This window comes from Capricornis sumatraensis, chromosome 4, assembly GCF_032405125.1.
Source record: "Capricornis sumatraensis isolate serow.1 chromosome 4, serow.2, whole genome shotgun sequence".
NCBI classification, from domain to species: domain Eukaryota; kingdom Metazoa; phylum Chordata; class Mammalia; order Artiodactyla; family Bovidae; genus Capricornis; species Capricornis sumatraensis.
The window spans coordinates 94,271,596-94,286,556 of NC_091072.1; the positions used below are offsets into that span (position 1 = coordinate 94,271,596).

General features: G+C 40.6%; 1 protein-coding gene across 2 annotated transcripts in view; it reads right to left on the reverse strand.

Annotated features, from left to right (window-relative positions):
* The window catches only part of SRGAP1 (SLIT-ROBO Rho GTPase activating protein 1), a 293,215-nt gene extending 280,773 nt beyond the window's left edge, over positions 1 to 12,442 (reverse strand). For both annotated transcript variants that reach the window (XM_068972150.1, XM_068972149.1), the window contains exon 1: positions 12,077 to 12,442. In XM_068972150.1, the coding sequence (XP_068828251.1) occupies positions 12,077 to 12,143 (67 nt within the window). In that variant the 5' untranslated portion in view covers positions 12,144 to 12,442. The remainder of the gene's footprint in view (positions 1 to 12,076) is intronic.
* Between the last annotated feature and the right edge of the window lie 2,519 nt (positions 12,443 to 14,961).

A 14,961-nucleotide genomic window follows, 5' to 3' on the forward strand; every position in this document is an offset into this window, starting at 1 on the left:
ATATTTTTGGGTTCTCTTGCTAAAACAGAACTTGATATTGAATGAAATAAAAATAATTGTATGAAAGTTACTGAGAGTAGATTTAAAAGTTTTCATCACAAGAAAATATATTCTATGTGTGGTGATGTACTTACTGTAGTGCTCATTTGGCAATATTTACAACTATAGAATCATTATGTTGTACACCTGAAACTGTGCTGTGCTTAGTTGCTCAGTTGTGTCTGACTCTTTGAGACCCCATGGGCTGTAGCCCTCCAGGCTCCTCTGTCCATGGGATTCTCCAGGCAAGAATACTAGAGTGGGTTGTCATGCCCTCCTCCACACCTGAAGCTAATATACTATTATATAATGTTATAATATTGTCAATATTAATATGTCAATTATATCTCAATAAAAAATGTAATAAGCTGATGGGCTTGGAATTCCCTGGTGGTCCAATGGTTAAGAATCCACCTGCCAATGCAGGGGACATGAGTTTGATTCCTGGTGCAGGAAGATTCCACATGCCACGGGGCAACTAAGCTCGTGTGCTCCAACTACTGGAGCCTGTGCTCAGTAACAAGAAAAGCCATCACCGTGAGAAGCCTGGCAGCAACTAAAGAACAGGCCATGGGCAGCAACTAGAGAACAGGCCGGGTGTAGCAACTAGAGAACAGGCCGTGTGCAGCAACTAGAGAACAGGCCGTGTGCAGCAACTAGAGAACAGGCCGTGTGCCTCAACTAGAGAACAGGCCGTGTGCAGCAACTAGAGAACAGGCCGTGTGCAGCAACTAGAGAACAGGCCGTGTGCAGCAACTAGAGAACAGGCTGTGTGCAGCAACAGAGACCGAGAGCAGCAAGAAAAAATTAAGTAATTTTAAAAAACTGATGGGCTAAAAAAACAAAAAAAAAACCTACTGAATAACAGACTTCTGCTTCCTACAGTATATTATAAATTTAGATAGATAGCCCTGACTCTTCTGATTGAAACTAAAACGAAGGATAAAATATTTTTAAAATATGATTTTAACCACATCACCAGTTTTCATCTAAGTAAGGAATTTTAAAAGCCCTCAAACAAGATGAAGTCAGTATAAAACAGGTCAAATGATAACAAGTGCTATGGAGAGACAGAACGCAAGAGAAGGAAGATGGGAAGAGCCACAGGAGGTTGAGGCTTATGATCTTAAATAGCATGGTCAAAGAAAACACGGTCAAGGAAAATATTTCAGAAGATCAGTATAATCAGACCATGTTCTATAATGACAATGCAATTAAGTTAGAAATTAAATGAAATAATTTTGCAATCTGAAAAACGTAAAATACTTTTAAACAGACTATGAGTCACAGAAAAAAATCACAATGGAAATTAAAAAGTACACAAAACTGAAAGATAAGAAAAACATTACATGTAAAAATTTTTAGAGATATACATTCAGTTCAGTTCAGTCACTCAGTTGTGTCCAACTCTTTGTGACCCAATGGACTGCATGCCAAGCCTCCCCATCCATCACCAACTCCCAGAGTTTACTCAAACTCATGTCCATTGAGTCGGTGATGCCATCCAACCATCTCATTCTCTGTTTCCTCCCGCCTTCAATCTTTCCCAGCATCAGGGTCTTTTCAGACAAGTCAGCTCTTCGCATCAGGCGGCCAAAGTATTGGAGTTTCAGCTTTAACATCAGTCCTTCCAATGAACACCCAGGACTGATCTCCTTTAGGATGGACTGGTTGGATCTCCTTGCAGTCCAAGGGACTCTCAAGAGTCTTCTCCAACACCACAGTTCAAAAGCATCAATTCTCCTGTGCTCAGTTTTCTTTATAGTCCAACTTTCACATTACTATATATAAAATACCAATAGGTAAACAAAGACCTACTGTATAGCACAGGGAACTATATACAGTATTTTATAATCTAAAATGGAAAAGAATCTAAAAAAGAAAAAATATATATATTTACATTATAACATATATATTCAGTTTTTATATAACTGAATCATTTTGCTATATATCTGAAACTACCACGACACTGTATATCAACTGTAGTTAAAAAAAAAAGAAAAGCTACATATGCTATCCTCTTAAACTGAACAATAAACATGGAAAAATAATCTTAGAGGAAATTTTATTACCTTACATGTTTATATTATAAAAAGTAAGAACTCAGAAAACAAATAAGAATTTTAAAAAGGATCAGCAAATAATGCTCACAAAAAAAGTAAAAGGAAGGGAATCATAGGGAGGAAACACACTAACAAAATAGAAAACAAATATACAATACAGTAAATCAAAGAAGTATAAAACTAGTTCTTTGAAAAGACTAATAAAATAAACATACCTCTGGCAAGGTCACTCATGGAAAACAGGGAGAAGACACACATACAAACAATTGTTATTAACAGAAAAGAAGTATGACTGCAGACGCTGCAGAGATTAAAAAGGTTCGAGGATACAATAAACAATTTTATGGCAATAAATTGGAAAATCTGTAAATTCAAAAGCAACGGTGGTTTTTGTTTTCTTGATGAAAATACTAGACCTAGATGACTTTAGTAAACATTTAAGAGTCACATAGCTCCAGTCTTACATGAATTCCTCCAGAGAACAGTAAAAGGAAATGATCTGCAACTAATTTCAAACACTTCAAAAAAATAAATTACTCTCAGAAATTACTCAGACTGCAATGCAGTAATTATATTTAAAAAAATATATAAATAGCCTCACTTTTTTTTTTAATGTAAAGTCATACTTCTTTATATACCTCATAGGTAAGAAGGAACCATTGTAAGAAATTCAGAATACTCAGAACATAATTTTAATAAACTCCACAAGATCAAAATTTGCTAGATGAAGCAAAAACAGTGTTTTAAGGGAAATTATCATAAATATTTATTAGGGGAGAAGAACAGATGCCTTTCTTAAGAATAACGCTTTTGTTAGAAATAACGTTTACATTAAGAATAAAAAATGCATTGCCTTAAATGCTTATAATAGCAAAGAAGGACAGAAACAATGAGCTTGAAAGCTACTAGGAATAAAACTACCAGATGACTCAACAATCCCACTACTGGGCATATACCCTGAGGAAATCATAACTGAAAAAGATACATGTACCCCAGTGTTCACTGAAGCACTATTTACCACAGCCAGGACGTGGAAGCAACCTAGATGTCCATCGACAGATGGATGGATAAAGAAGTTGTGGTTCATACATGCAATGGAATATTACTAAGCCATAAAAAGGAACACATCTGACTCAGTTCTAAAGAGGTGGATGAACCTAGAGTCTATCATACAGAGTTAAGTAAGTCAGAAAGAGAAAAGAGAAGAGAAAAGAAAAAAATGTTGTATATTAATGCATATATATGGAATCTAGAAAGATGGTAATGATGAACCTATTTAGAGACCAGACTTGTAGATACAATGGGGGAAGGAGCGGATAGGACAAACAGAGAATAGCATTGAATGAATCTGCAGTATGACAGAGACCTCAAATCTGGTGCTCCGTGACTACCTAGAGGGGTGGGATGGGGTGGGAGGTGGGAGGGAGGTTTAAGAGGGAGGGCAAATATGTATACCTATGGCTGATTCATGTTGATATATGGCAGAAACCAACACAATATTGTAAAGCAATTATCCTCCAATTAAAAATAAATTTAAAAAATTTAAAAACAAATGAGCTGTATGTCCAACTTTAAAAAAACAGATAAAGAACAGAATAAATCTGAAAAAATTTTAAAGGATGATAATAAAGATAAGAGTAGAAATCAATAAAAGAGAAAAGAAAAAACAACAAAAATAGACAATCGCCTTTTAAGATTCAGTGAAGAGATGAGATAAAAATAAATATTTTAAAATAATATTTTATTTTTTATTTATTTTTAAATTTTTATTTGTTAGCCACACCACATGGTTTGTGGGATCTTAGTTCCCTGAACAGAGACTGAACTTGGGCCCTCACAGTGAAAGCTTCCAATCCTAACCACTGGACTGCCAGGGAATTCCCTAAAATGGTATTTTAAATTAAATACAAATCGGCCCTTATTTCAAAAATATACTATCATCAACATTATGTCAATGTATCTGAAAACATACAGAAAACGGAGACATCTTTAGAAAAATATAACTTATCAAAACTGACTTCAGAAGGAATATAAAGAATAAATAATCCTATCACTAATAAAACTAAAGCTTAACTGTTGATAAGCAGTTAAAAGTTCTTCACACAAAGAAAATAACTAGACTCAAATAAGCAGTTTTACGGACCTTTCAAGAGAAGGAATATTCCAAAATTTCAGTCTTCCACGAATAAAAAGAAGCAATACTCTCCAATGCATTCTATGAGGCTAGTATAAGTGAAAAAAGAGCCCGACAAGGACAGTGTCCGAAAGCAAAGCCATGGGTCTATTTTGTTTCAGAATTTAGAGACAAAAACCAACCAACCAAGCAAAAAACAATAAAAAAACACTTCCCTCCAAAAAATCTAAACTAAATACTGGCAAACTGAATGCAACTATTTACATATATAATACAATGCTGAAGACAGGTTTAATTCTGGAATACAGAGATGGTTTACTATTAGAAACTCTATCATTATTTCTCATTACATTAACTGATTAAAGAAGAAAAAATAATACCAATAAATGCAAAAAGAAAACTTTCAACCAACTATTAATGATTAAAACTTCAAGGAAACAGAGAATATGTGATATCTTACCTAGCCTGATGAGAATATCTATAACAAAATGAAAACAATCATTATCCTTTATGGGGAAAAAAAGGCTTGAAACCACTCCCTTTAAATACAGAACAAGAAAAGAATGCCAATTCACTACATTTATCAACTTCATACTCAAAATTCTGCCTAGGGCAAAAACAGAAGAATAAATTAAAGCCAAAAGGATTGGGAAGGAGGAAATGTAATTGTCTTCATTTGCAAATAATAAGATTTTGTAACCAAAAAATGAACAAATTTTTGTAATAATAATAAACTAGCAAGGCAGCTGGATAAAAGACTTTTATACAGAGGTAAATGGCATTTTTGCACACTGAACTGAACTGAAATGACATTTCTGCACACCAGAAACAATTAAAAAACAACTTTAAAAGAGACATCATATACAGTAAGAAAAGTGAAATAAATCTAACAAAAGACATAGAAAATATAAAACTTTATAGTAAGATATTTAAAAATAACTAAATAAATGCAGAAATACTCATATTCATGTGTAAGTAGAATTTATAATCTAATATAAAGATGCCAGTTCTCTGCTAATTGCTCTATAATTTCACAGTTTTAATCAAACTGCCAGTGTACTTCCCATGGAAGGAAAACTGATTCTAAAATGCACATGAAAGAGAAAGGATCAAGATCACCAAGATACTTTTGAAAGGGTATAAGGGAGGAGAATTTGGCCTACTAAACATAATATAAATTATTCACTAAATTGTAAATAATTATTAGAAAATATTTCGCCACACCATAAAATGTTCTTCAAAAACCCGTGTTAATGTCTTCACATGTATAAGTTAGCTAATCATTCCCAAGTAGAATTTAGTTAACTATTCTCCACTGCTGGACATTTAGATTGTTTCCAGCTTTGTGACTTTCTAAAGATGTTACATTTGAGTTCAATTTAATTTTGTGATAATACTTGATTGTCGGACACCCTAGATAATTCTGTGATGAACATGTTGGTTATACTATAAAGGAATAATAATTCAAAATGATTATGTTATTCATTCAATTAATGTTTAACGAAGCTCTATTGGAGATGTGGGAGATAACAGACAATAATTTTTAATATCAAATTGCTCTCTGTTATGTCGGCTCTATCGCAATAAAGCTGGAAAAAAGCAGAGTGTTCTCATAAGCAAAAACAAATGAACAGTTACACGCAAAAAAGCTCATTTCTACATTGATTTTTTTTAAATTTATTTTAATTTATTTATTTGGCTGAGGTGGGTCTTGTTGCAGCTTGCAGGATGTTGGGGCATGCAAACTCAGCTGCAGCAGTTGGGATCTAGTTCCCTGACCAAGAATGGAACCTAGACTCTCTGTATTGGGAGCATGGAGTCTTAATCGCTGGACAACCAGGGAAGACCCTCTATAATGACTTTAAAACAAAATATTTTGCTATGAAATTAAGTCAGAGACTTTATTGGACATTATAAGAATCCTTCTTGTCACAGGACTACAGTTCTCATTTTCCATTTGGCATCATTAAGCTGTGTGCAAGCTCAGTCATGTGGGACTCTGTGACCCAATGGACGGTAGCCCACCAGCGTCCTCTGTCCATGGGATTTCCCAGGCAAAAATACTGGATTGGGTTGCCATTTCCTCCTCCAGGGGATCTTCCCGACCCAGGGATCGAACCCACCTCTCCCGTGTCTCCTGCATTCCAGGAGGATTCTTTACTGCTTGAGTAATCAGGGAAGCTCATTTGGTATCATTAAAGGAAGAGAACATTTTAAACAAAAGTTGTAAGCAAACACATGGCAGCCTAGGAAATGTGCTTCTCGGCTCTGTTATATGTACTTGGATAAAAAGCAATGACACACACACACACACAATCCACCTTAGAAGGAGCTGGGCATCCCTCTGGTTTGCCTATTACATATCCCTTTTTAATTTCACCATGAAACTCACTCTATTCTAAGTGTATAGAGCACTTTATTAGAATGGCTTATAATCGCCCACTTTGGGATCTATTTAGGCAGCAGATTGGTGATTATGTATTTGAATTTCAAAAAGCTTATCCAACTCAGAATGTAAAAAGAAGCAGTTTAAACTAAAGAAAATAAAAATGAAACAGATAACAAAGCCTAATTTTTAAAGACTATTCATTAGGGCCAAGCCTGTAATAAAGCCTTTCTTCACAGAAGCCTCACGAAGGTAAGGAAGTAAGTACTACTATCAATATTATTCCCATTCTACAGATGAAGAAATTGACTAACAATGGTCAAATATATCATTAATAGCAGGGCTGAGTGGCTAACACCAAAGTTTCTACTCTTTGTATGTTCTGTTTCTTCCCATCCTGAGATATCAGCAGGTGAGCACAAATATGCTGTTAGTAAACTAGAAGGTAACTTGGGCCCAAAATAAAAACACCTTCAAGTAACTAAAAATGTCTTCAAGGAACTGTCTCTAATATCAGTTTCTGACTTCAAACCACTAAAACAAAAAGAGACTGAGCGATCAGACATACAGTTTACTTGGCTTTTGTTTTTTTAATCTTAATTCTCAGTGGTATAATTTGAAATAAAAACAAGTAGGATAAAAAAGGGTCTGATCAGTCCACAAAGTAGACTCTCAATTGGACCAGAGCTGAGGATGTAGGGGTTCTTGACCTATTTATCTCAGCTTGGAGTAAGAAACCAATATAAATGGTTAGAGCTCAGATTTATCATCCCATAGCATATGCCAATCCTCATTGTATTTCAGAAGAACATGCTTTGCTTAAAAATTTCTCCAGAACTATTCCTTAAGATATTTTCAAATTCATGAAACTAATCAGATTTTCTGGACAGTCTAAGAGGTCTTATGGTAATGGCTGCAAATGTGTTACATTTGTACATATTCACCTATTTTTTCCCCTTGATCTCAAAGGCATGATGTGAAGCTACTGCCTGGGCACTGTAGTTTCTTGAAATGATCTTGGTGAAAAAAATAGTTTTTTAGCTGCTGTTAATCACTTTAATTAACTCCTCCTGTTAATAGATAAGAGTTGTTCTCTCTTTCACCTAGATATGATTTCTTCAATGGATGTAAAGTCTAAATAGGTAAGTGTTCTATCTCCTACTCTACTTTGCAAGGAATCTAAAAGCAAACCAAAACTTGGTTTGGTTTGGAACTGAAAAGCCGAGGACCTGGGTTCCAGTCCCACATATATTATAGTTAATTGTGCAACTGACATTATGCCTCCTTATACTGTATAAGTAGGCTGGACAGGAAATGTTTAAAGTCCTTCCCAACTATAAAATTTTAATTCACAATTTAAACTGTCATTTTCTATTGCAAGCTAAATGGAAGAACATTAGACGTAGACACAGGTTCCGTATGAGTGACAGAACCACTTTTAATTTCCCCACTGAAACCTATCACATGATGTGAGGTCCTATCAAATTGAATTGGCAATTTCTTATGCTCCATCTGCCACCAAAATGTACTATTTGTAGTTCAGGCAGCAGGGTGGTTAAAGAACAACAGATTTTCTTGGCACTTCCTGCACATATGGCATGTAGATGAGAGTACGAGATTATCCCTTGGAAAATACTGCAAATAATAGCTGTCAATTCTTAGCAACCAAAAACACGCATTATTAAAAACAAACACAACTTCCCATCCACGAGTTACACCTCATAAAATGTGTCTTTTGATTCTTCTGACTCCCGTAGGTGAACCCATATTTTTTATATGGACTCTATAATATTTCTGCTGCAGAATTCAAAAATTACTAGATCTCTGAAATCCACAGATAATCTTCAAAACTTCTGCTAGCCACTTGCTATGATCTTTTCCACTGCTTAAGTTTTTTGCCAGAGATGCTAAAAGTAGTGTAGTCGACTGGTTTGAGTTTCATATACTTTTCCAGACAAGCTTGCTTTTTAAGGCCCCACACAAACAAGAGATTAATTTCTCTGCATTCTAAATCTTTGGGAAATTGATCAACATGCATGAAAGAATCCTTCTCTTCCTAACACATGACTTTTAAATTATTGCTTGGGGGTCTTTGGTCCTTGATTTAAACCCATCTATTCCTTTAACTAGTCATAATCTCTGATTATTCTCCCTCTTACAATCCTGTGCTCTACTTTTCTGAATGTGATTTTATTATTTTTTCTGTATTCTCTATGTGAATGAATATAAGTGCTCAGTCATGTCTGACAGCCTGCCAGGTTCCTCTGCCATAGAATTTTCCAGGCAAGAATACTGGAGCGGGTTGCCACCTCCTACTCCAGGGATCTTCCTGACCCAGGGATTGAACCCACCTCTTCTGTGTTTTCAGCATTGGCAGGTGGATTCTTTACTACCGCTCTACCTGAGTATTACACTTTTAATTCCCTGAGAACTCAGATATGAATTTATTACGAAAAAAGTTAAAGCAAAGGTGACTGTCCCATACATGTAAGTCATCCAGAGGGTTCAATATATGTGGCTTTATTAATTTGGAAGAGACCTGTTAAGAGTCTTCTCTTAATGAATCCAATACAGCTAGATTTTCCTCCAGCGACAGAATGAGCCATCTTTCTTTTGTTTACCATCAGATGAAATACCTGCTAGAACTGAAAGAGCTGGCTGTTCCAAAACCACCTATCTTTAACTAGTGGACTAGCATTCTGCCAGGGTGAGACACTCAACCTTAAAGGGGGGGCTCAGGAAAAGAAACAGAAAACCAGGATCCTACCTCTGAAACTATTTAATGAGGGACCTATTCTCACTTCACAGACGGCAGGCCTCAGGCACTATTTAACTCTCATTTCTCTGTCACTGTCCTCTTGATGTTGCCTAGTAAGTTCAGGCGAATTTGTGCCATTCAAAGTGCGTATGGTCCAATTCCATCGTATTTCCCTATTCCCATATTTACATACGGATATAAGGAGCTGATATCAGGGGAAACGAGATCAAACCAGTCCTAAAGGAAACCCTGAATATTCACTGGACAGACTGTAGCTGAAGCTTCAACACTTTTGCCACATGATGCAAAGAGCTGACTAATTGGAAAAGACTCTGATGTTGGGAAAGGTTGACTGCAAAAGGAGAAGGGGGCGGCAGAGGATGACATGGTTAGATTACATCACCAACTCAATGGACAGGAATTTGAGCAAACTCTGGGAGATAGTTAAGGACAGAGGAGCCAGGTGTGCTGCAGTCCACGGGTGGGAAACAACTTGGCACCTGAACAACAACAATCAATAGAATATAGCAAAAGTGATTCTGGAACTTCTGCAGCTAGGTGGTGAGAAGCTTTGCGGCGTCCCCCTGGGTATCTTAGACCCAGTTATCATAAGAAGTGCAGTTGTCCTGAGAATGGTGTGTGTGAAAAGGGGAAGATAACAGTTCAGCCCATGGGGTCATAAAGAGCTGGCTATGACTTAGCGACTGAACGACGACAGTAAGGATCTGGGTTAGACACAGGACGTGTAAGTATTGCAGAGGAAGCAGATGAACTCTGGACACAGGCCCTGAGGAGAAAGGTAGTTCAGGTGTAGTAAACAGTCATAAAGTTGCCTGGGGACTCACAGGTGAGTGAGGAAGGGTGAAGGGAATAGAGAGATCACTTTTTATGGGCTGGAATTTGTTCCAAAAATAATTTTCACCATGCTCATAACTTTTCCTTATTTGATGGACACATTTTAAACAAAGCAACACATCCTGTTTTATTTATTTTTAAACCAATGTTGAGGGCCTAAACTCTCAAAGTACCGCGTAACTATAGAATTCATTAATCATGAGAATATTTTTCACATAAGGACTTGATCATGAACAAACAACCTTAGAGCAGAAATAAAGAAACCAATTCTTGGAAGTACATGCTGCCAGTCAGCGCTGCAGATAGCACAAAATCCAGACTGCCACCCCTTGACTTGCCACAAAGAGCCATGTGGAAAAACTGCACAGAAATGGTGATTGTGAACAGGAGTTCTACCTGGGAAAGGCTGCTGGATTTGTTAAGAAAAGAAAGGTTATGCTCATTAGAAAGTTTATCTGTCTCTAAGCAAATAATTACTTCTCTGCTAAAATAACTTCTATGTCAATGTAACCAGTTCCTACAAGCATATATTATCTTAACTGCAAGCAGATAAAAATCTGTGTTTCCTGAAGAGTGTTCATCTTAACTTCATTACTGGAGTCAACCTAAAGGAAATATAAGTCCCTGGGCTTGCATATCATGTTTGCCTCTAGTCATAAGTTGGTCCAGATTCTCACTAATTGACAGAGGGTTTCCCTATTCAGGTCTTTTCACTGGACTCCAGGCATTTTCACAACTTGGCCACACAAAAGAACTCCCAGGCTGTTCCTGCCTTTCCAAAGACAAGTACAGGAATGCCTTTCTCTGCAGCCCTTTCATAAGATTGTGTCTGTACAAACACAGGTGTTTACAAAGCAATTTTTATCAACTTTGCATTGACTATTCCAAAGAACAGCAGTAATCTCAACATTCCATCCATTGTCTCAATGCTACCAGTGATAGAGGAAAAGCTACCAGTGATAGAGGAAGAGGAAAAAATAAACAACAAATATATGTTTATTAAACACTTCAACAGCAACACAAAATACTTGTACCAGGGAGAAAAAATATATTTTAAACCGCAAGACACATTAAGTAAAATTGCCATAATCAGCCATAACTAGATTCCTTCATTAGGCGACCACATAAATGGTCAAACTACTACTCAAACAGTCAAACCTTCATTTTACATGCAAGTGGCCTCCAGCAAATGATAAAGCAATATTCCCGTGTGAGTGTGAAAGATGGCACTGAATTCCGGCCCATTATAGAGGAAGAGTCAGATTCCACTAGTCCTTTCTTGGTTTAACTGCCAGGCTTTTAGGGAGCTAGCTGTTTTATAGAAGGGGGACTCGCCCTGATAAATTAGTGATTTGGTGCAAATGTCGCCAGTTTCCTGCACTCAAGGAAGCTCTAGACCACTTCGGGTCCAGACTTCAGAAAAATGACTCTTTAAAAGAAAAAAAAAAATTACATGACAGTGTATCAATGGCTGTGACAATAGTATATTCTAAAAAAAAAAAAAAAAAGATGCCGGTGATGACAGCTGGGGGGAAACCTCTGCTGCTGCCTACCTCCTATGTAAGCTGCCGGCTGAAGGTGGTTAATTTAAACCCAGTTCTCCCCTACCGGAGGTGGCGAGCGGGCAGCGGGGGAGAGCCACCCGGTTTCCAGCTCCCCGTGGACCTGACGGGACTGGGACTGAGACTGGCTTGCACGAAGCCCCGGATGGCTCAACCAGGCGCTCCAGTTGTCTCTCACCACCTTCCTCCAACGCAGACCCCCAAGTTAGAAACGCAACTCCCGGAGCACAATGACAAGAAAGCACACAAAAGGAGCAAGGCAGCCGCTCCCATCCGTACCTTTGACTTGACTTTCATACTCGGCGATGATCTCTTTGTCCTTTTTGAATCTGCTCGGAGTGGACATTATCCAGCTGTTCTGGGTTTGCTTTCAATGGGCAAGTTCTGTGAGGGGTCACCGACCAGTCAGTCTCCTCGGAGAAGCAGAGAGTTGTACTCCCAAATGCCGGGAACCCAGAAGCAGCACCGACGGGAGGGAGAGGAGGAGGAGGAGGAGGAGGGGAAAAAAAAGGAGCGAGCCGAGGACTAGATTAACCCGGGCGCTGGCACCATACTCTCGGGATCGAGCTGCCGTCGGCGATGCGGAGGGGAGCCTAGGGCTCGGGCCGGAGGGGGCCGGAGAGGCCCGGCGCGCCGGCGAACTCCAGCAGGCGAGTGGCGGGGGGCGTCTCCCTGCCCACCCCACCCGGAGCCGGGCCACTTCCTCTACAGCCGCTGGGCGGACGCGGGGATCGCGCCGGCGCTCCGCACCATTGTTAGCCACCCGCACGGGGAGCGTGGGGCAGGGCCAGCCGGGGAGGGCGGGCGCCGCGACCCTCCCTTCCTGCTCAGCCGCCCGCTCCGGCGCTCAGGGGTCCCGCCCGGGCTGGGGATGCTGCTGCCGCTCCTCCGTCGGCACACACGGCTGCTAACTGCCCCGGGCAGGGTAGAGGAATCGCGATCCTAAAACGAGTCCCGGGCGGCCGCCGCGAGGGCGGCTAACGCGCTGTAAGAACGCGTCCTGGGCGCAGCCCCGGCGGAGTTTAGGTTTCCACCGCCGGCGCCTCGCGGGGCCTCCGCCTCCTGGGCCACCGTGCGCCGAGACGGCCTCTTTCTCCCGGTCCCCCTTGCCGCTGCTGCCCCCAGGAGGCCGCCGGCTACCGGCACACCCGCACGCGCCCCTGGAGGAGCCGCGCCCCTGGCGGCAGCAAAGTTGCAGGCAGGCTCACGGCCCGCGGCTCCCCGGCGCCCGGGGAGTGAGCTGCGGGCGGCACCGGCCCGGGCGGCCGCGCCGGGCTCGGCGAGGCGGGGCAGGGCTCGCGGGAGGGGCCCGATCGACCTCTCTTCTCCACCCTCGCCCCGCTCCTCCCCACCGGCGCGGTAAGCAAGCGCGGCGCTTCTCCAGGAAGATGGATGCCTCTTGTGGCCAACCGCAGCCCGACCCTGCGTGCCGAGCCCGGCGGCCGTGGGCGACGCCCCCAGCGCCTCCCCGGCTTGCGTTGCCCCAGCCGCTGGAAAACCCCACCCGACCGGTGGGCAGTCTTCGAATCTGTGTGAGCGCTGTGGTGGGGCTCTTTTGAGTCCAGTGGGGAAAATCAGACTTTGGATGTCTCCATGAAAGAATGGGATGTTACTCCCAACCCCAGTAGAAACACTGGAGTCTGAATTGTCTTGGATGTTAAGAATAAAAATGTAAAAAAAGCGAAGCTATTCGATCAGGCAGAGAAAAATATCCATCTTGAGCACCATATTCTCCCCATCCTAAAAGTAGCTAGACAATGTCAGCATGGTGGGAAAGGCGTGGTGGGGAAACAGGTAGTACTTAAGATATCTCTAGGTTTTGGCGGACACATTTAGCGTTTGGGACCTTCTCCACTTCCCAGGGGCTCAGTGGTAAAGAATCCGCCTGCCTATGCAGGAGATGCGGGTTCGATCCCTGAGTGGGGAAGATCTGGAGGAGGAAATGACAACCCACTTGCCTGGAAAATTTCATGGACAGAGGAGCCTGGCGGGCTACAGTCAACAGCATGGAAAAGGGTTCGATATGACTGAGCACGCACGCACACCGTCCTTCTCCAATATTATTGGCCTGATTTATCAAAGTGATTTGTCCAAAGGCGTGTCCGTATCAAATGGTGCTAGATCTAAAGAGAGTAGGGACTTTGAGACTTTATTCATTCTTGTATCCAGTGATAAGATTTCTTACTGTAGGCCAACCACCAAATATGAACTAGGGACTCAAGAGAATTCTGCCCTAAAGGGTCTCAAGATCTATTGTTGAATAAATAATTACAGGCAGTACTGTAGAGCTGTAAGAGAGCTACTCCCTCTTTGGGAGCCTTGAGGAAAGAAAACTGCACCGAATAAAAGGCTGGGGGAGAAAGTCTTCCCAGAGAAGAGATATTTGAACTGGATTTAAAGGGCTGCGATTCACGGGGTCGCAAAGAGTCGGACACGACTGAGCGACTGAACTGAACTGAACTGAAGTAAGTAGTTTGCCACCTTGGAGTAAGTGTTGCCTTTCAGGGAGAAGGAAAATCCTACTCTGGGGGAATTGCAAATGAGTTACAGGATGCCCTCCTCTGAAATACCAGATCTTTGACAGTAGGTGAAAATTATTAAAAAAAAAAAAAAAAAAAGTAAAACATACGTGTGTTTCAAGTGAGTGCATGCATATTGTTTTTAGTTATATAGCTTTTTTAAATTTAATTTTTAGGCAAATCTTTTTACATTATAACAACAGAATAGAATGTAAGAAAAAAGTGAAAAAAATCTTTTCTTTCCATTTTGCGACACAGGAATCCCTGACTGCCCTAGTTTCATGTGGGGATGTTTTATGTAAGAGTGTTGGGTGAAGAGCCAGATATCCAAAGCAGAGGCTGAGAAGGAAGGTCAGGGCCAAATGGGAGAGGCCTCCTGTGCTGAGCTGTTGAACACAGTTCTGCAGACAGCAGTGAGCCTTTTAAGCAGAGGACTGTCATGATCACATACATGTTTTATAAGGGTAACTGTTGGCAGCTTGGAAGGATCATTTGGCCAGGAGGGTAGAGAGACCAGAGGCAAGACGTATACTTTGGCAGTCAGTTCAGTTCAGTTGCTCGCTTGTGTCCGACTCTTTGTGACCCCATGGACTGCAGCATGTCAAGGCTTCCCTGTCCATCACCAACTCCTGGAGCTTACTCAAA